Raw genomic sequence first — 21,346 nt, 5'->3', positions numbered from 1 at the left:
AAATTTTAAAAATGTAGTGTAAGGTAAGCAAAGATTAAAGGTTTGCTGACAAAAGGAGACAAAGAACATAGGTTTGCAGATAAAATGAAGCTATAGCTGTTGAGCAGAAAACACAATATTCCTACAGAAGGAGAAATGCGATGTGAAGTCTTTATTGTTAAGACAGTATACCAAATGACGTCTTTGTAAGTAAAGTGTTGCCTTTAAAAAACATCAGAACATCTAATCACTGCATAATAAATCTGATTTTACGTAAATAATGTTATTCCATAATTAATAGAACAGTCACGAGAACACAAACAATTTTGAGCTAACCAAGGAACACAGACAATCAATAAATTAAGTTAACTTGCAGCTCAAGATAAAATAGAGGTTCTATTACTCTTCAGCAACCCCTCCCCCCAAGTTCTAATGGTACTTTCTATCGAGAGTGTGTAACATCCAGATTTGCAATTAATAAAATATTCTAGGCAATTACGATGCGGTCAAATGGACTTCACATTAAAACCCAATGTTTCGCCTCCACATGCGGACATTTTCAACGGGACCATAGCTTCTTTGAGTGTACAGTTCACACCCTGACTCACTACCGACTGGAGCAAAAAATACCATTTAAGCATGCTCGCAGTGGCCTTATGTCACATTCTTTGAACACCCAGGTGTAATTGGCCATTGTCAGATGTTCTTGTCCGCTGTTGCTATGAATCACCCATGGTGGAAAACTAATACACATCATCTTCACACTGAGATCCAGATGCCATTCAATTTCACACCCTCCTCCTTCCTATCGATTTTTCTGCGGTGTTTAACAATCTCTATTGCCCTTCTATATGGCCTTTCATGGTATCCACTTGTGGTTGGCGGTACCAGAGTCCTATCAAGATGTATATAGTGGTCTCCTAGCTGCAAAGCATAATCCACAACAACTGATCTGCCAATCTCCAGCCTTCTACAGTTGTCCTTGTGCTCTTCTAGTCATTTTTTGGCTGTCCTTTTTGCAATGCCCTTATACACCTCCCATAACTACACATAATCCTAGAAATTCCTGCTTCATCTAGTGATTTGCAAGATATCTTGGCCAGTTTTAGGTGATCCTGTATCTTCTGGCTGGGTTTGTAGGTTACCGCAATGTACAATTTTTTTCAAGATATTTCTTCTGCAGTTAGTAATGCCCTTAATGAAAGATAAGAATACTTTTGGTTTCACAGGTGCTTGTGCATCACTACGATTTTCGCACGACGGTCTCAACGCTCTTTTTACCTACACGGACGAATAACCATTCTTGAGCAGCGCATTGGTAAGGTGTTTTAATTCCACTTTAAGCAGTTCTGGTTTGCAGCTGTTCCTTGTTCTACCCATCACTAGTTTTTAAGAAGCCTCACTTTAGTTGTAGGTGGTGATTCGAGTCCCGGTATAGGTGAAAGTCTGTGTGCATGGGTTTTAGGTAAATTGAGTGGCCTAAGCTATCTTCATCTTTCCTGAAAGGCCACACAATTTACTGATATACAAAAAAAGTTTCATTTCCATGTATTCATGAAATCGTGAAACACATGTACAAAGATCCTGGACAATTTCTGCACACTGGCCACAGCTGTTCCACCATGTATACAATGTGATTTTGTAAACATCTCTTTCGCAATGCCTCTTCATAGCTCTACTGACAGCTACTGTATTTGCCTACAGCAGTTTTCGCAGTTGAAAGCTGTCAGAAGTGCTGCCAGGTGTCAAGGGTCTCTGAAAGTTGACTCAACTGCAGGAGAGTCTCAGTAATAAAGAGTAAATCTATTAAAAGTTCATGCATGATGCGGCTTATTTTTGTGCATCTCAGTGTTGTATTATATCTCTCTAACTGTATGTCGAACAATGGTATATTTGTGTAGGTACATTCACTGGCATATGTGTATAATGTCTGTAAAATTTATTGATAATAGAATTAGAAGCACAGAGGTAATAAATTTAAGTCTCACATGATTACATGATTCAGCAGCCCCCCCCCCCCCCCCCCACCATGAACCAAACCATGAACCTTGCCGTTGGTGGGGAGGGTTGCGTGCCTCAACGATACAGACAGCCGTACCGTAGGTGCAACCACAACAGAGGGGTACCCATTGAGAGGCCAGACAAATGTGTGGTTCCTGAAGAGGGGCAGCAATCTTTTCAGTAGCTGCAGGGGCAACAGTCTGGATGATTGACTGATCTGGCCTTGTAACACTAACCAAAATGGCCTTGCTGTTCTGGTACTGTGAACGGCTGAAAGCAAGGGGAAGCTACAGACATAATTTTTCTCGAGGGTATGCAGCTTTACTGTATGATTAAATGATGATGGCGTCCTCTTGGGTAAAATATTCCGGAGGTAAAATAGTCCCCCATTCGGATCTCCGGGCGGGGACTACTCAAGAGGACGTCGTTATCAGGAGAAAGAAAACTGGCGTTCTACGGATCGGAGTGTGGAATGTCAGATCCCTTAATTGGGCAGGTAGGTTAGAAAATTCAAAAAGGGAAATGGATAGGTTAAAGTTAGATATAGTGGGAATTAGTGAAGTTCAGTGGCAGAAGGAACAAGACTTTTGGTCAGGTGAATACAGGATTATAAATACAAAATCAAATAGGGGTAATGTAGGAGTAGGTTTAATAATGAATAAAAAAATAGGAGTACAAGTAAGCTACTACAAACAGCATAGTGAACGCACTATTGTGGCCAAGATAGACACGAAGCCCACGCCCCCTACAGTAGTACAAATTTATATGCCAACTAGCTCTGCAGATGACGAAGAAATTGATGAAATCTATAATCAGATAAAAGAAATTATTCAGGTAGTGAATGGAGACGAAAATTTAATAGTCATGGGTGACTGGAATTCAAGAGTAGGAAAAGGGAGAGAAGGAAACATAGTAGGTGAATATGGATTGGGGCTAAGAAATGAAAGAGGAAGCCACCTGGTAGAATTTTGTGCAGAGCATAACTTAATCATAGCTAACACTTGGTATTAGCTATGATGAAAGAAGGTTGTATACATGGAAGAACCCTGGAGATACTAAAAGGTATCAGATAGATTATATAATGATAAGACAGAGATTTAGGAACCAGGTTTTAAATTGTAAGACATTTCCAGGGGCAGATGTGGACTCTGACCACAATCTATTGGTTATGAACTGTAGATTAAAACTGAAGAAACTGCAAAAAGGTGGGAATTTAAGGAGATGGGACCTGGATAAACTGAAAGAACCAGAGGTTGTAGATAGTTTCAGGGAGAGCATAAGGGAACAACTGACAGGAATGGGGGAAAGAAATACAGTAGAAGAAGAATGGGTAGCTTTGAGGGGTGAAATAGTGAAGACAGCAGAGGATCAAATAGGTAAAAAGACGAGGGCTAGTAGAAACCCTTGGGTAACAGAAGAAATATTGAATTTAATTGATGAAAGGAGGAAATATAAAAATGCAGTAAATGAAGTAGGCAACAAGGAATACAAACATCTCAAAAATGATATCGACAGGAAGTGCAAAATGGCTAAGCAGAGGACAAATATAAGGATGTAGAGGCTTATCTCACTAGGGGTAAGATAGATAATGCCTACTGGAAAATTAAAGAGACCTTTGGAGAAAGGAGAACCACTTGCATGAATATCAAGAGCTTTGATGGAAACCCAGCTCTAAGCAAAGAAGGTAAAGCAGGAAGGTGGAAGGAGTACATAGAGGGTCTATGCAAGGGCGATGTACTTGAGGAAATGGAAGAGGATGTAGATGAAGATGAAATGGGAGATATGATATTGCGTGAAGAGTTTGACAGAGCACTGAAAGACCTGAGTCGAAACAAGGCCCCAGGAGTAGACAACATTCCATTAGAACTACTGACAGCCTTGGGAGAGCCAGTCCTGACAAAACTCTACCATCTGGTGAGCAAGATGTATAAGACAGGCGAAATACCCTCAGACTTCAAGAAGAATATAATAATCCCAATCCCAAAGAAAGCAGGTGTTGACAGATGTGAAAATTACCTAACTATCGGTTTAATAAGTCACAGCTGCAAAATACTAATGCGAATTCTTTACAGACGAATGGAAAAACTGATAGAAGCCGACCTTGGGGAAGATCAGTTTGGATTTCGTAGAAACGATGGAACATGTGAGGCAATACTGACCCTACGACTTATCTTAGACGAAAGATTAAGGAAAGGCAAACCTATGTTTCTAGCATTTGTAGACTTAGAGAAAGCTTTTGACAATGTTGATTGGAATACTCTCTTTCAAATTCTGAAGGTGGCAGGGGTAAAATACAGTGAGCGAAAGGCTATTTACAATTTGTACAGAAAGCAGATGGCAGTTATAAGAGTCAAGGGGCATGATGGGGAAGCAGTGGTTGGGAAGGGAGTGAGACATGGTTGTAGCCTATCCCCGATGTTATTCAATCTGTATATTGAGCAAGCAATAGAGGAAACAAAAGAAAAGTACAGAGTAGGTATTAAAATCCATGGAGAAGAAATAAAAACTTTGAGGTTCGCCGATGACATTGTAATTCTGTCAGAGACAGCAAAGGACTTGGAAGAGCAGCTGAACGGAATGGACAGTGTCTTGAAAGGAGGGTATAAGATGAACATCAACAAAAGCAAAACGAGGATAATTGAATGTAGTCGAATCAAGTCGAGTGATGCTGAGGGAATTAGATTAAGAAATGAGACAACTAAAGTAGTAAAGGAGTTTTGCTATTTGGGGAGCAAAATAACTGATGACTGTCGAAGTAGAGAGGATATAAAATGGCAATGGCAAGGAAAGTGTTTCTGAAGAAGAAAAATTTGTTAACATCAAGTATAGATTTAAATGTCAGGAAGTCGTTTCTGAAAGTATTTGTATGGAGTGTAGCCATGTATGGAAGTGGAACATATACGATAAATGCTTTGGACAAGAAGAGGATAGAAGCTTTCTAAATGTGTGCTACAGAAGAACGCTGAAGATTAGATCGGTAGATCACATATCTAATGAGGAGCTCTTGAACAAAATTGGGGAGAAGAGGAGTTTGTGGCACAATTTGAGCAGAAGAAGGTATCGGTTGGTAGGACATGTTCTGAGACATCGAGGGATCACCAATTTAGTACTAGAGGGCACCGTGGAGGGTAACAATCGTAGAAGGAGACCAAGAGATGAATACACTAAACAGATTTAGAAGGATGTAAGTTGCAGTAGGTACTGGGAATGAAGAAGCTTGCACAGGATAGACTAGCATGGAGAGCTGCATCAAACCAGTCTCAGGACTGAAGACCACAACAACAACAACAACAACAACAACAACAACATGATTCAGCAGTTTTTCATGCATCTCTCTGTTTTTGATGATGCACCTCCAACTACGATAGGTTGTTGGTTCTTAACCCACACTTTGATTATGTTGTTAGGTTTGTGGGGCACTCAACTGTGCGGTTATCAGCATCCATACACAGTCCAAGTTTTTTTACACAGTCCAATCTAGCCACTGTCACAAATGATGATGATGATAAAATGATGACGACAGCACAAACACCCAGTCCCCAGGCAGAGAAAATACCCAACCCGGCCAGGAATAGAACATGGGACCCCATGATCCAGAAGCTGCAATGCTAGCCACTAGACCACGAGCTGCGCACTTAACCCACAGTGCTAGTTGCCTAACAGTACGGGATATGTGTACCAACTTTAGTTGAAATTGATCCAGTGGTTTAACGAGAGATATGGAACGAATACATGTACATACATACATACAGCCATTTTTATAATATGTACAGTTTTGCATCGCCCAGAAATCAAACCCAGGCCACCTGTGCAGTAGGTATGTATTCTACCTCAAAGCCATAGGGTGGCTGATTTGAGTACACATGCGCAACAACACTACACTCGGAGCGCACCCGCCCGCACGCACGCACTCACTAGTAGCAGGATTCAGCAATGACTGTCATATGTTGACCAGCTCTGCTGAGAGGGAGACAGTGTTTCACCGAATAGCACCACGGGCTGCCATTCTTGGTTTACCTGTTGCTGAAGTTGCGAGACACATCGCCCATCAAAGCATGAGGAACTTGTGGAACAGGGTATGCCACAAATGGGGCCTCTGTGAAGGAAGTCTTCACGTTTTTGAAGGCGTTTTCTGCTTCACTAGTTCATTGTAACTTGTCTCTTGGTATACAAAATGAGATTTGACAAGTGAGAGACGATATATATACAGCTACAGTCACAATCTAACTTCTTGCTGGTCTTCCTATGTCTCTTACTTTTGCATTGCTATTTGAGGATTTTCAGGGGATCTGCTCAGTCTTCACGCATAGTGCTCAGTCTTCATCCATAGTACACGGTGTTACCAAAATGTACTGTAGTTCTGTGCTGTGCTGAGGACTGGTTTTACTTTGAGATCCTTAAGGATGTCATCAGATCTTTTCCAGTCCCACAGTGTGCAGCCAGCTGTTGTTCTCATAAACTGCATCTACCTTAGGTATTTGAATGCAGATACTTGCTCAAGGATTGTTTTGTTTACTGAAATTCCCAATGAAGGGCGTCTATTGAGGGGGATCTCCATGTTATACATCTTTGCAGGTTATACAATGAGCACTGTAGACTATTCTCAAATTCTGGAAAATTTACTTTATCGTCTGTCAACAGCAATGCGTCTTGATCAGTTTGTCTATTGTGGTTCTGCTATAAGGATTCTCTCTCAATTCAATGACGTTTTTTATATTATGTTGAACAGAACTAACAACATTCTTGTCTTACTCCTTGGTCAATGCGTTCCCATTCAGGCAGCTGTTGTCTGGTTCTGACTGCAATCACGTTTTAGATGTGTATCTTCTGAATTGCTTTTATGATGTATAATGGGGGTGTTTCTTTCTGCCAGGATTATTTTCTTCTGCCACTTGTATCTAAGGCTTTCTTAACAAGTTGGCTGATGAACCTAAATCACCCAATGTTATGTACAAGGTCAAGGCCTTTTTCAGCTGAGTGTAACTGTTAGACATATGGCCTGTGAAGTTAATTTCCTCAATATCATTTCAGCTATGCCGTGGATAGGAATTATGCACAACCTTTAACAACAAATCAAGACTCCTTTAAGTATTTCAGACAAATGACATTTATTTTTTGGAAGAACAGAGTAAAAATAATATAAATGCTAAATACCAAATATCTCATTTACAAATTTCAGTACCATTAACAACATATCTTAATTAATTAATACGTCATACACTTTATTTCACAAGCTTGAATAGTGAAAAACATTCCAGCACATAAACCTTTCATTCGGACTCCCCTAACCGTTTGTGGTGATTTGATTTTATTTCTTTATAGCTTCAGCTTAACCAAATTTTTGAGAGTATGTTCAGTAATCCAGTGTGCTCCTATTTCTTTTGCTGCCGGTTTCTTGCAAGGTGTGGTATTGTGAACTTGATGGCCCTGATGCTCCTGGTACATCTTTCCGATTTCCAATGTTTATCAATGCAACTGCAACTTTCCCTGAAACTCAGTTAAGTGCACATTTTTGTCAATTACAGACTAAGCACTGACAACTGCCATATTTCTGAGGAGCTTGAATGCAACCTTGGAGTACCACTTCATTCCTTTTCATAAAGTTGAGACGTATGATGCCATTTGATCTGACACACATATGAAGGATTTTGCAGAATTATATTCCAAAATTGTGAATGGCTTTTTGTCTGCTCCTTTTCCTGAGGTGACTAGAACCAATTCTGGAGCTCCTTAGTGGTCAGAAACAAGTTATCTCGCTTGTCCTTCCATTTTCCTTCAGTAAACTTGTGTTACTCTGCATGTACGACTTTTCACCATTGTTGATCTTTCGTTTCACTGCAGTTGTTGGATTGTACTTTGTTATTCCTCAATGTATCAATGAGGTGGATTGAAAGTTTGTTCAATTTATGGTCTAAGACAACAGTTGTGTAGTAATTGTCAGCATAAAGAGTGCATACAACATTCAACAATATACCGATCAACTCCATCACTACACGGGAGACACTTCATGATCTTCGGGAGCCATCTCCTTTCCAGCATACACTTTCACATGACAGGTACATCCTCCCTAAAAACACAGCTTGAATAGCTTGAGACCATATTTATGATGGTTCCCCAGAATATACCGACACAACAAAAGCCTTCCTCTGAACAGTACCATAGTTTCATCAGTGCAAACTTTCTGACTAGGACAATTCACTTAATGAAATTTATAGTTTACCTGATCAACTACTGGTGAAATCTTCATAACAACACCATACAGTATGCCTTTGTTTCTGCCAGAATTTTCCCGAAAATGTACAAAGGGCATTCAAAAAGTTTTGCAAGATCATCTCTAATTTCTTTATTTTTTGCAGGAGGAGAATGAAATTTTTTGTGAACATACTTGGAACATTTAGCTATAAGTTGGTATACGAAAGTATTTCCTTTTATTTACAGGTGAGCCATAATGTACCGTGAAGTAGATGTCAGGTTGCAACAACGGTCAGTGATGGAGTTCCTCTTCAAGACCAGCAATGATTCTGCCACATCGATTCACAGGAAGTTGCCCCCTGTTTATGGGGAGGACACAGTGGATCGCAGCAGTATCCAGTGGTGGTTGCTGAGGTTTAAAGGTGTTTTCTCTCTACTGGAAAATCCATGATGCGGTAGACCATCGACAGCAGTGAGTGATGTGAATAAGGAGACCATTGATCAAATCATCCGAAATGACAGCTGTGTGACAACACGACGGCTTGCTGAAATGACTCTTTTGTCACTGGGTAGTGTGGTATCAATGGTACAGTCACTATGGTACAGAAAAATCTGTGCACATTGGGTGCCTAGATTATTGACAAGAGAAATGAAATTGAAGAAGAAGAATGTGTGCGAGAGTCTCATGAAGGCCTTTACTGAAGAGCTGAAACAATGTTTTGATGGTGTCATTATCCAGGATGAAATATGGTTGTTTTTGTGCGAATCTGAGAGCAAAACCCAATCAACGGAGTGGTATCATCCGGGTTCACCTCAGAAGAAGAAACCAAGACTTTCACGAACAGCTGGTCGAATAGTGAGAAAGACCTTATTTCCTGTGCCAAGCGATGGTGTAAAATTCAATCCTCAGAATTTTACCAAAAGAGCATTTACACCATGGAAAGAATGTTGGGTTAGATGTGTCATAGCTGATGGAGGCTACACTGAGTAGGCTCAATATCTAGCTAAATGTTCCAAGTATGTCCACAAAAAATTTCATTCTCCTCCTGCAAAAAATAAAAAAATTAAAGACAACTGTGCAAAACTTTTTTAATGCCCTCTGTAGCATAATCAAAAGAGCTTCATGCCTGCTGTGAGGCACTGCCTTTCGTACTTCACTTCTGTATGGTGTATTCTTTGACCAATAACTTTCGAGTGTAGGTTTTTGGCCAAAGCCAATCCACAAAATGAATCAAAAAACATAGCACTTTATTTTTTGTGTCCACCCAATGTTGTCTGTTGTGTTCTGTACGTTTTCCATTGATAATATTGTCAATCATTTGTTACTCAGTATGATGATCTTTCCCGATGATGATTATTTCCAAAAGTGGATCATCAGAAAGCAATCAGTAAAAATCAAACTCATCACATCTTCCAGTCATTTTTGTCTTCACATGATCAGCAATTCCCTCATTACAGGTTGTCCTAAAATCATTCATATTTCCAGTTACATCATGCCAAATAACTTCGGAGATGTCCCTAGGAGGAGCACTTGCTGATTCCCCAATCATTTGACTTTTGTTTTTCTCAATCCAATGGCATTAGAATTGTAGGAATCATTACCAGACCACTCAGGAGAGTAATCCTGGATCATCAGTCAGAAACTTTACCAAACAGTGAATTCACTTCCCTTTTCCAGCCAACCCACAACTGTGTGTGTGTTGGACATTATTACATACTCACATGAAAACAAGCTCCAATCTTCTCAGAAACAGGACTTCAATTGCACACAAGCTCTAGCAACATTGCTGCATGGGTTCCCCCGAGTGTGCAGAACTTTTAAATGCAAGGAAATAGTTGACTGCAAGACAAACTACAAGAGTCGACTGTCGCAATATCCATCAATGAATTTTGGAACTGAAAATGCACAGTCCCTCCAGGTGGCCTGCGCAACTATATACCCATTTGAATTCAATGTAGCTGTATACACATGGGCTGGAATGTGTATCAATTTGATACACATGTGGTCAGCCAGGGAAGTCGCCTTATGTATCAGGTTGACACACACAGCAGTAAATGTGTTAAAATCAATAAATGCTAGATGTTTTTCCATATCAAAGTATTTCCTTGTGTTGAGTAAGCTTATTCCTCTGTGGTTACTGCAGTCTCTGCCGTCACTTTCCTTCATGGTTTGGGATGACAAATGCTCTCTGCCATCTTCGTGGTGGAGTTTCTCCTCTCATGATTCTGTTCATAAAGTTCAACAACAATTGTTTCCCAGTTTGATACTGCAGCCATAGCTCTTGAAAATATGTCTGCTAGTCTCTTTGTTCTTCTCCTGAATGTCTGAAACACATCTTACTTATGTGTTTAATTTCTTAATTATTGTGACTGTTGGATGTCTTACTACATTTCTTTCCAGGTTGTTTTGAAATGTGCCCATTGTTCTCTGTGCCTTTTTTTAGTTTCTCTTTCAGATTTCATAGTCAGTAAAGTCGTCTGCTTTCTTTGTTGCCAAATAACACTTATAAGCATTTCTTCCAACTTCACCGTTGATACCACACCATGCCACTCCACATTCCGAAGTTGGGAGCAACTGTGTGACTGCACCGCCAATCTGCGTCTGCCACTGAGACAAGCCCCAATCAGCCAACGAACCAGCAGAGCTACCAGAGCTGACATACGAATGCTGCACATCGCAACTGCCCCAGTCCAGCTTGTGATCTGATCACGAAGCCTCAGTACACAGTCTCTGCTACTACAGTGTATATATACTGACCTGTCCTGACACTCAGGACTTTTACACATTAGTGATTTGGACTTGTCATTGGGGAATGAGTTGAAGTGAAACAAAGCTTATCAAACACTACTTGTGAATCTCATTCTTGTGCTCTCTGTAATTGCATCCACTAACTCCTTAGCATCCACTGCAGGACAACCAAAGAGATAACTCTCTTGATATCCTCGTCCCAGATTTTTTGTCCATGTTTTCTACCCCAACACTTCTTTATTCCTATGGTCTTTTGCTGCTGCTTTCACAATTTTGGTCTGGCTTTTCCATTCTAGTTCAACAGTTGCCTCTGCTTAAAGCTACTCAATTTCTCTTAATCTTCTCTGGTACAGCCATTTGATTTTTTGACCTTGCAAGAGCTCAACTCTATATAGCAGATGGATTTGATTTATTGGCTCTCCTCACTTTGTGTGTCATTCAGTTAAGTAGGTGGAAATTTTTCTGTACCTACTGAGTTTGACAATTTCATAGGCCCTAAAGATTTTTGTGTCAAGCATTTACTTTCTAGTATCTCATTGGTTACAGTACAGTCAGACCAGTTGTATTTATGCGAATCCTTGTGTGGGAATGATTTCTTGCGTATGTAGAGTTTCTCAGAAAATGCTATTTCAATCCGTTTTTATCCACTTCTACTTTTTACAGGTTCTTCATGTGGTCCTATTTTGTTTTCTGTTCTTGTGTTATCAATTCTAGCAAATTAAGTCACCCATTAAAAGAAGGTATTCCTTCTTACTGATCTTATGTAAGATTCCTTTAAGTTCTGTACATAGCTAATTTCTTCCTTTCTCCCCACTCTGGAGCATATACAACACCTTTGGGAAACCTCACTGCATTTTTAGTCTGAATAGTACAATCCATTCATTCCACAATGAACACAAAATCTAACAAGAATAACCTACATAAATTCACAATGCACCCCATAATGACAAATGTTCATGCCAAAACTTTGTTAATAACCTCCAAATCCCTCATTGTGCAAAGAAAGGGAAGAAAATGAATATTCTAGCAGAAACCAAAATTTTTTAATATTTTTAAAAATCAACCACATGCACTAACAAACAAACTGAACTAAGAAACAAGAGATATCTCGATAATTTTACTTGCATTTAGCTCTGGCTAATCAAAACTAGAACAGCAGATTCCCCACTGACAGTTACGATTATTTACATGATACGCCATAACTTTTTAATAATTTTAATTAAATTTTTATTGGCTCTTTTTTCTTTGGGTTTAATTAAAAATATGCCCTTACGATGTACCACAGCTTTTCTGTTGTGGGCTGCAATAAATGATGAGAAGTGAACAGGACGACTCGTGACTTGATTGTTGGTAGCCAATCAGAATATTCATTCATAATTTCCTATGCTTCATAAATAATGCAAAATAGAAAGAGAGAGATACAAGTAGGTTCTGCATATTCCGTTAAAAAAATTATTAAATTTAGTTATTATCCTTGGTGTCTGTATACAAAACGTACCAACAGCACCAAGCAGTGGAAGAGCCTGGTACACCGGAAGTTCACTTTTGCAAAGTCTTGTGTCAAACTTACCTTGGCATTCATTTTTTCATTTATGATGAAATTTCTACATGCCAGCCAATTTCCATTTCTCATTGCTTTAGAAGCTGCAACTACATGCTCTCTCATCGATTCTGGTGGTCCAACCAATGACTGACGCTCACTGGAACGGAGTTGTTGATAAAACGTCTTTGAAATCATGCGACGACGAGCATCAAATTCGTGAGCTGAAATAATAACAGTTCATTTCACTCCTTTGCTGATGAAGAAAAACGTTATCTTATTCAGAAATGAACAGGTGGCTTTTCATTCCATCCTGTAGAATGTGAAGTCAGATTAGGAAAGTAGAGGAAAAAACTGACACTGTCTTATTAAGAGCCCTCAGCTGAAAACCAATAATGACCCTGAGATACAAAATAAAGTGAAAAAGTAGAGCTCAGGCTAAAGCAAAGATAAAGTATAACTGGCAAAAGACCTATGACTACTACACACAATTCCATTCAATAACGCTTATGTTACATAGTCCAATTAACATTTTAAAGGCAGGACAATGTCTATGACAAACTGCAGATAATCTAATCTTATGGGACACCATTAAAAGATGGATTTATGTTGATCAGCTCCATATGATACATTTTTCTTTACTTGCAAAATATATTTCCTCATAACTACTGTTTTCTTGGAGATCAAATGTGGGGAAACTGTTGATGCTCATATGGTGGGTGCTTCTGTAATCAAGGTGACCTGAAATATTTGGTGTTTCAAGAGGCACTGTATTGCAGATTTATACCACGTACAGGAAAAGTTAAAAAATATGAACCGTTAAGTCACAATGAAACAAAAGTGATCATGACAAATGGGCACTGACGAGAATTGTGATGAAAAATAAGATGGGATGACAGCTGCAAAAGTTACTGCAGACATGAATGTCGCATTCATGAAGCATGTCAACACTCACACAACATGAAGGCAGCTCCATAAGCAAGGAATTGCAGTCTGAGATGGAATTACAAAACCACTATCAGTGGTTAAATGCCAGCAACAGGAGAATGTGATGCCAAAGCTCTAAAACCTGGACTAAGGGGCAATAAAAGAAAGTTATTTGGCTGGATGAGTTTTGTTCCACATTGTTTACAACTTCTGGCAGAGTTCACACTCGGAGTGAAATATGGCAGGGGTTCAATGACGACTTGGGCAGCCATACTGCGGTATCCATGGGCCCCATGGTTACTCTGCAAGGTCAGATTATTGCCAAGGATTGTGAGACCAATCTGGCCAATCAGATCCATCCCATGGAATAATATTTGTTCGCCAAGAGTGACGTCGTGTTCCAAGACAACAGGGCCCCTGTTCACACAGCTCCCATCATCCAGGACTGGTTTTGTGAGCACGAAGATGAACTGTCTCATCTCCCCTCACCACTAGTTACCAGATCTCCATATTACTGAGCCTTTATGGTGTACATTGGAGAGAATGGTATGCAATTGCTACTCCCCCCGTCACCATTACCTGATTTGCCACTATTTTGCAAGAAGACTGATGTAACATTTCATTGAAAACCAAAGAGGACCTGTATTTATCCATTCCAAAATAACTGGAAGCTATTCTGAATAACAATGGTTTTCCTGCACTGTATTATTGGGCATGGTAATGTATTGTATTTTGGGTGTTTCCATTTTCTTGTACTTTCTAAACACAGTCAGCTGTATACACCATTCAGTACATTATGCATACTGAGGATCAGCAATGATGTCACAAAAGCCATTATATATTGTGGCTTATATGACATCACCTAAATAAATGTCAACATATCTGGCACACTGGATGGAATATATCATTATTGCTTTGAGGAATTACTTAAACGTCAGTGATTTCATGGGGTCTTCTATGGGGTTTGATGATGGAGTTAAGCAACTCTGAAACTGATTACATTCGAATATGTGGTAACCAACAGAAAAATGCTCCTGTCAGAGCACAAGACTGACAGAAAAGTGGGAAACCAGCCACCTCAATTCTCATTCTGCTTTCCTCACTAAAACTTTTTCAGCCAGTTGCTTTTCTTTGCCTGCTACATCAGGGCGTGCTGCTTATATAAAATGAATTCTTTAGGTTAGTACAGTTTTGACAGTTTATTTATATCTTTCAACACATTTATATGTTTTGACACACATAAATAACAAATCAGTATGCATAATTTACAGTTAACAGAAAATTATTTGCTTTACATTTTCCATGGACATGTTGTCCATCAAACACAATTCATCAAAAAGGCCTGACTTATGATTTATATCTTAAAGGAGTAAAAATGTTATTAGAAATATTTCACTGTAATTGCGCCTTCCACTTTTATTTAATTTTTGTCAGTCATCTTATCATCTTTTGAGGCATATTAAGACCCTTTTTAGCCCACTGTTTTTGTCACTGGAATATCACACTTTAGGTAATTTTTACAGACCTTGCGTGGTCATTATATCGAGATGCATGTCACAAAATGTTATTAGTGAAAAAATGTTGACTAAAACCAAATTTTGGTGACTTCAGAAGCCTTGCAATGACCCTAGAACTGTTGCTATATGTTCACTACATCAGTTAAAACTACATTTACGCCTCAGATCAGATATTACATGCATAAGGGCAGTAACTTTGAACCTCTGGATCTTGGTCAAAAAAAATTGGAAGTGCCCCAAGAATATCATCTTAAGATCACATGGCACAAGTGTTGACCATCGGTCATGAACACAAATTAAAGAAGTGCTCGTCACCACAACTGGTACTTTTCACACCCAAAAATCATTGCGTTTGCGGTTTTTCTCAGAAACCGCCCATGAACAAATGGTGCTTTATGTCACGTAAGGTCTGCCCTGGACCACACCTAATGCAAAACAACCAAACGATTTCCTTAATTTGCCCGGGCTGGACGAAATGTGTAAACATTAAATTTAGACCTAGTGCTATAGTATAGCTACAGTAATCTCGTTCTTCCAATAAGTATAAATGGTTCAAATGGCTCTGAGCACTATGGGACTTAACAGCTGTGGTCATCAGTCCCCTCCAATAAGTATACAAATGGATACTAGGCAGAGGGCTATCAAAAACACTTGACACGTCTCTTGTGATCTCTACAATATGAGATATGGCCACATTAAGATTTTTGGCTGTGGCTTTTTGAAACATACTGGCATCATACAGTGTCAAGCATGTACCAATCAAGAACACTTCTGTTAATAGGAAATAATATTTTTAAGTAGTGAGAAGTTGATCTAATCTTAATTCTTACAAGATTTTTAATATGTACAAAAATCAAATGAGTACAGCATCAATTAAAAATGAAAACATCATTATAAGAAGCTGCTCTTACTAGTTCAGTTGCTGTACTGTGCAATAGCATATAATTACTTTGTTTTATTGTGTTCACAAAAGAACAATAATTAATACAGAAATTAGTTTCTTACCTGCCATGTATGGTATTTCAATGAGCATAGCTGATACGAGATACACACACTCCAAGAGCTCAAGATTAATATGCATATGGAATGGCATTTGCCTCTGTTTCTCTATTTTCTCTTGCTCCTTGCTCCTCTCATGCTGCCGCTGGAGAAAGAAATAGTTTTATGATTAATTGTCGTTAATTTCACAGACATGCATATTTTCAAGTCTTCTGATTCAAATAGGAAATCAACCTACCTGAGGTAGCAAACCTTGGGCAAGAAGTTCTTTGACCTTTCCAGTCATCATCAAATCAACTAGGCAATTATGCGCATCCTTGATATTCGCATGCCTGAATGCACACAGTCCTAAGTGCGCCATTGTACGGTTGTAAAGTATCTAAGCACGAAAAAATAAAAGATTGACTGTAAATGTGTGATTTGCATTTGTTACTAAATATATACAATTAATTTATTACTGCTTCAAAGTCAATGTCACAAAAATGTAGCTTTGGATTCAAGTATCTCATTCTCATCTCCCATGAACATCATCTTTGCTGCTAATATCTTACTGTGCTCCCTGTCAGGGAGCGTACATGGTTCTTTGGTTAGAAAGGGAAGAAAGTAAGTGTTCATAATGGTTAATACTCAGAGGATCAGATGAATTGGTAATGTCAAGCAAACTGATGACACACTCCCTTGATAAATCCACTGGAGTAAGTTCTGCACTGATGACAAGAAATAGCTCAAAAACAAGGATAGCACAAACCCACATCAAAATATTAGATATTTTACAATAGAAGATTATAAACTTCAGCGCTTAATCGCACAAATAGATGCTGATCAGCTCAGACGGGATTGTACAAGACATGAAGCAGAAGCTTGAGAACCTCGTAAATCCAACCTTGATCCACATACGAGGGCAGTTCAATAAGTAATGCAACACATTTTTCTTCTGAAACAGGGGTTATTTTATTCAGCATTGAAATACACCAGGTTATTCCCCAATCTTTTAGCTACACAACACTATTTTTCAACGTAATCTCCATTCAATGCTACGGCCTTACACCACCTTGAAATGAAGGTCTGTATGCCTGCACGGTACCATTCCACTGGTCGATGTCGGAGCCAACGTCGTACTGCATCAATAACTTCTTCATCATCCGCGTAGTGCCTCCCACGGATTGCGTCCTTCATTGGGCCAAACATATGGAAATCCGACGGTGCGAGATCGGGGCTGTAGGGTGCATGAGGAAGAACAGTCCACTGAAGTTTTGTGAGCTCCTCTCGGGTGCGAAGACTTGTGTGAGGTCTTGCGTTGTCATGAAGAAGGAGAAGTTCGTTCAGATTTTTGTGCCTATGAACACGCTGAAGTCGTTTCTTCAATTTCTGAAGAGTAGCACAATACACTTCAGAGTTGATCGTTTGACCATGGGGAAGGACATTGAACAGAATAACCACTTCAGCATCCCAGAAGACTGTAACCAGGACTTTACCGGCTGAGGGTATGGCTTTAAACTTTTTCTTGGTAGGGGAGTGGGTGTGGCGCCACTCCATTGATTGCCGTTTTGTTTCAGGTTCGAAGTGATGAACCCATGTTTCATTGCCTGTAACAATCTTTGACAAAAAATTGTCACCCTCAGCCACATGACGCGCAAGCAATTCCGCACAGATGGTTCTCCTTTGCTCTTTATGGTGTTCGGTTAGACAACGAGGGACCCAGCGGGAACAAACTTTTGAATATCCCAACTGGTGAACAATTGTGACAGCACTACCAACAGAGATGTCAAGTTGAGCACTGAGTTGTTTGATGGTGATCCGTCGATCATCTCGAACGAGTGTGTTCGCACGCTCCGCCATTGCAGGAGTCACAGCTGTGCACGGCCGGCCCGCACGCGGGAGATCAGACAGTCTTGCTTGACCTTGCGGCGATGATGACACACGCTTTGCCCAACGACTCACCGTGCTTTTGTCCACTGCCAGATCACCGTAGACATTCTGCAAGCGCCTATGAATATCTGAGATGCCCTGGTTTTCCGCCAAAAGAAACTCGATCACTGCCCGTTGTTTGCAACGCACATCCGTTACAGACGCCATTTTAACAGCTCCGTACAGCACTGCCACCTCTCGGAAGTCAATGAAACTATACGAGACGAAGCGGGAATGTTTGAAAATATTCCACAAGAAATTTCCGGTTTTTTCAACCAAAATTGGCCGAGAAAAAAAATGTGTTGCATTACTTATTGAACTGCCCTCATACAATTAGGTCCAACAGATGTATACACTTTTCCACATGGCCTGGTCTACTAACACGTAAATATCTAACTATAATATAGCCATACAGAACTATGGGTTAAAAAGTGTGCACTCAGAAAAAGAGTGGCTACTCCCATCTTTGATGTGTGTGTAATGGTACAAATAGGCAGGCCCACTCTAGCACAACAGGAATCTCACACAGCAAAGTTTTTGTTGCATCTTTGTAATGGAGTCCTAGCAGTGTAAAATGCCACAACTTTCCTAGGTTAAAATGTATTCCAGGGCCACCACCTGTTAACACCTATTGCCGTAACAAGCAAGTGGGGGACTACATAAGGCTGAGAGCACAACATGAGTCAAGAAGTAATTAAATCAATTTTATTTCGAAGTATCTAAAAATTTAGCTGAAAATTAAAGCATTAAAGAAATTTTAGAATGAAAACAAATTTCACAATAGTATTTTCTGCCATACAGAGGGATCAAAGTTGGTAAATGGATTTCGCCTGCTGTCATCTTAAGAGGAATTGATTTATTTGTTCAAGATGGTTGTAACCATTAAAAACATTCACATTTGAATGGACCATCTTACTGTCTTCTTGGTCTGAGATTCAAGCTAATAAAGCCCACTATTCCAACAGTGGAGACTGCTCCTGGTTAGGGAACCTCTGAGACAAAAAGTAATGGTCAGTTTATACAGCACAGCAAACCAGAAACAGCCATTTCCCCATCCACAGGTTGGCACCAATACTATTTTTTGAGATTGTTTGTATACTGATGTGTGGTGCCAGTCATTCTTTGAGATGCTGGCCGCCACCACTACTCCCCATTCTGTGAAATCTTCTCAGAGCAGCTGCTTCATCTGTGACCGGGTCTTCATTGTAGTCATACACCACTAGGTTGTAGGAAAGATAACTGCTTATTACTTTGAACAGAGTTTGATAATGTTGCCCGACTTCAATTGTCCTTTTGTTTGCACTGTAACTGCGAGCATTTCGTGATGCAACAGGACAGCAGTAGCGTCAGCCATGCAGCAAGATTTAGCAAGATTTTGATTAACCAGGTTCTCATGGTTCAGCATTCTCTCTCCAGCATGTTCTCAATTATGTGTGCATAGCTCTATTTCACTACTCTTTTTATACCAGTGGAGGCTACCCTTGGCAAAACAGCACCTTGGTTCTGACCTGATTTCAGAATACATCTCAGTTGCTATATTTTCTAAATCTTCTACCTGATGGTATTGTGATTTGTATGTGGTGATTGTTGATGAATCTCAGAATGGGGCAACAGTAGACACCTCTTGATTTAGGACAGAAGTGAGCAAACTAGGGTTACTGGTCAACGATGAGAAAAGTATATGGTAGTCTCTCATTGACAAAATGATATGGGCCACATCAGTACAGAAAGTCACAATTTTGAAATAGTTCAAAAATTAAGTAACCTGGGGTCAATACTGTCAAATAAAAGTGCGAAAGAGAAGGAAATTCAACAAAGAACAATAAGTGCAAACTGGGTGCCCTACCATTCAAATCACCTATACATGCCACACATTATATCCCAGAAAAGCAAGATAAAGCTATACGTGACACTGGTGCAACTACTTGTACTGTATGGTTGAGAGATATGGCCCAGTACACAGATAATGGAAGAGTGCATTCACGTGTTTGAGAGGAAGATTTTATGGAAAATTTATGGCCCAATATACACTCCTGGAAATGGAAAAAAGAACACATTGACACCGGTGTGTCAGACCCACCATACTTGCTCCGGACACTGTGAGAGGGCTGTACAAGCAATGATCACACGCACGGCACAGTGGACACACCAGGAACCGCGGCGTTGGCCGTCGAATGGCGCTAGCTGCGCAGCATTTGTGCACCGCCGCCGTCAGTGTCAGCCAGTTTGCCATGGCATACGGAGCTCCATCGCAGTCTTTAACACTGGTAGCATGCCGCGACAGCGTGGACGTGAACCGTATGTGCAGTTGACGGACTTTGAACGAGGGCGTATAGTGGGCATGCGGGAGGCCGGGTGGACGTACCGCCGAATTGCTCAACACGTGGGGCGTGAGGTCTCCACAGTACATCGATGTTGTCGCCAGTGGTCGGCGGAAGGTGCACGTGCCCGTCGACCTGGGACCGGACCGCAGCGACGCACGGATGCACGCCAAGACCGTAGGATCCTACGCAGTGCCGTAGGGGGCCGCACCGCCACTTCCCAGCAAATTAGGGACACTGTTGCTCCTGGGATATCGGCGAGGACCATTCGCAACCGTCTCCATGAAGCTGGGCTACGGTCCCGCACACCGTTAGGCCGTCTTCCGCTCACGCCCCAACATCGTGCAGCCCGCCTCCAGTGGAGTCGCGACAGGCGTGAATGGAGGGACGAATGGAGACGTGTCGTCTTCAGCGATGAGAGTCGCTTCTGCCTTGGTGCCAATGATGGTCGTATGCGTGTTTGGCGCCGTGCAGGTGAGCGCCACAATCAGGACTGCATACGACCGAGGCACACAGGGCCAACACCCGGCATCGTGGTGTGGGGAGCGATCTCCTACACTGGCCGTACACCACTGGTGATCGTCGAGGGGACACTGAATAGTGCACGGTACATCCAAACCGTCATCGAACCCATCGTTCTACCATTCCTAGACCGGCAAGGGAACTTGCTGTTCCAACAGGACAATGCACGTCCGCATGTATCCCGTGCCACCCAACGTGCTCTAGAAGGTGTAAGTCAACTACCCTGGCCAGCAAGATCTCCGGATCTGTCCCCCATTGAGCATGTTTGGGACTGGATGAAGCGTCGTCTCACGCGGTCTGCACGTCCAGCACGAACGCTGGTCCAACTGAGGCGCCAGGTGGAAATGGCATGGCAAGCCGTTCCACAGGACTATATCCAGCATCTCTACGATCGTCTCCATGGGAGAATAGCAGCCTGCATTGCTGCGAAAGGTGGATATACACTGTACTAGTGCCGACATTGTGCATGCTCTGTTGCCTGTGTCTATGTGCCTGTGGTTCTGTCAGTGTGATCATGTGATGTATCTGACCCCAGGAATGTGTCAATAAAGTTTCCCCTTCCTGGGACAATGAATTCACGGTGTTCTTATTTCAATTTCCAGGAGTGTACAATGCTGAAACTGCAAGATGGGAAAGAAGGCAGAATGAAAATCTGTATTAGTGGTTGAGAAAACTGATATTGGAAGAGTGA

At 40.8% G+C, this 21,346-nt stretch overlaps 1 protein-coding gene across 1 annotated transcript in view; it reads right to left on the bottom strand.

Annotated features, from left to right (window-relative positions):
• Positions 1-21,346, bottom strand: part of LOC126418836 (eukaryotic translation initiation factor 3 subunit C) — a 79,572-nt gene that overhangs the window by 2,650 nt on the left and 55,576 nt on the right. Inside the window, exons 13-15 of the mRNA XM_050085812.1 lie at positions 16,143-16,283; positions 15,911-16,049; positions 12,492-12,685 (exon numbers count right to left, since the gene is read on the bottom strand). Of these exons, the coding sequence (XP_049941769.1) occupies positions 12,492-12,685; positions 15,911-16,049; positions 16,143-16,283 (474 nt within the window). The remainder of the gene's footprint in view (positions 1-12,491; positions 12,686-15,910; positions 16,050-16,142; positions 16,284-21,346) is intronic.

This window comes from Schistocerca serialis, chromosome 9 (assembly GCF_023864345.2).
Source record: "Schistocerca serialis cubense isolate TAMUIC-IGC-003099 chromosome 9, iqSchSeri2.2, whole genome shotgun sequence".
Classification (NCBI taxonomy): domain Eukaryota; kingdom Metazoa; phylum Arthropoda; class Insecta; order Orthoptera; family Acrididae; genus Schistocerca; species Schistocerca serialis.
The sequence above is the reverse complement of the archived record's forward strand: the minus strand, read 5'-3'. Positions and strand labels throughout refer to the sequence as shown.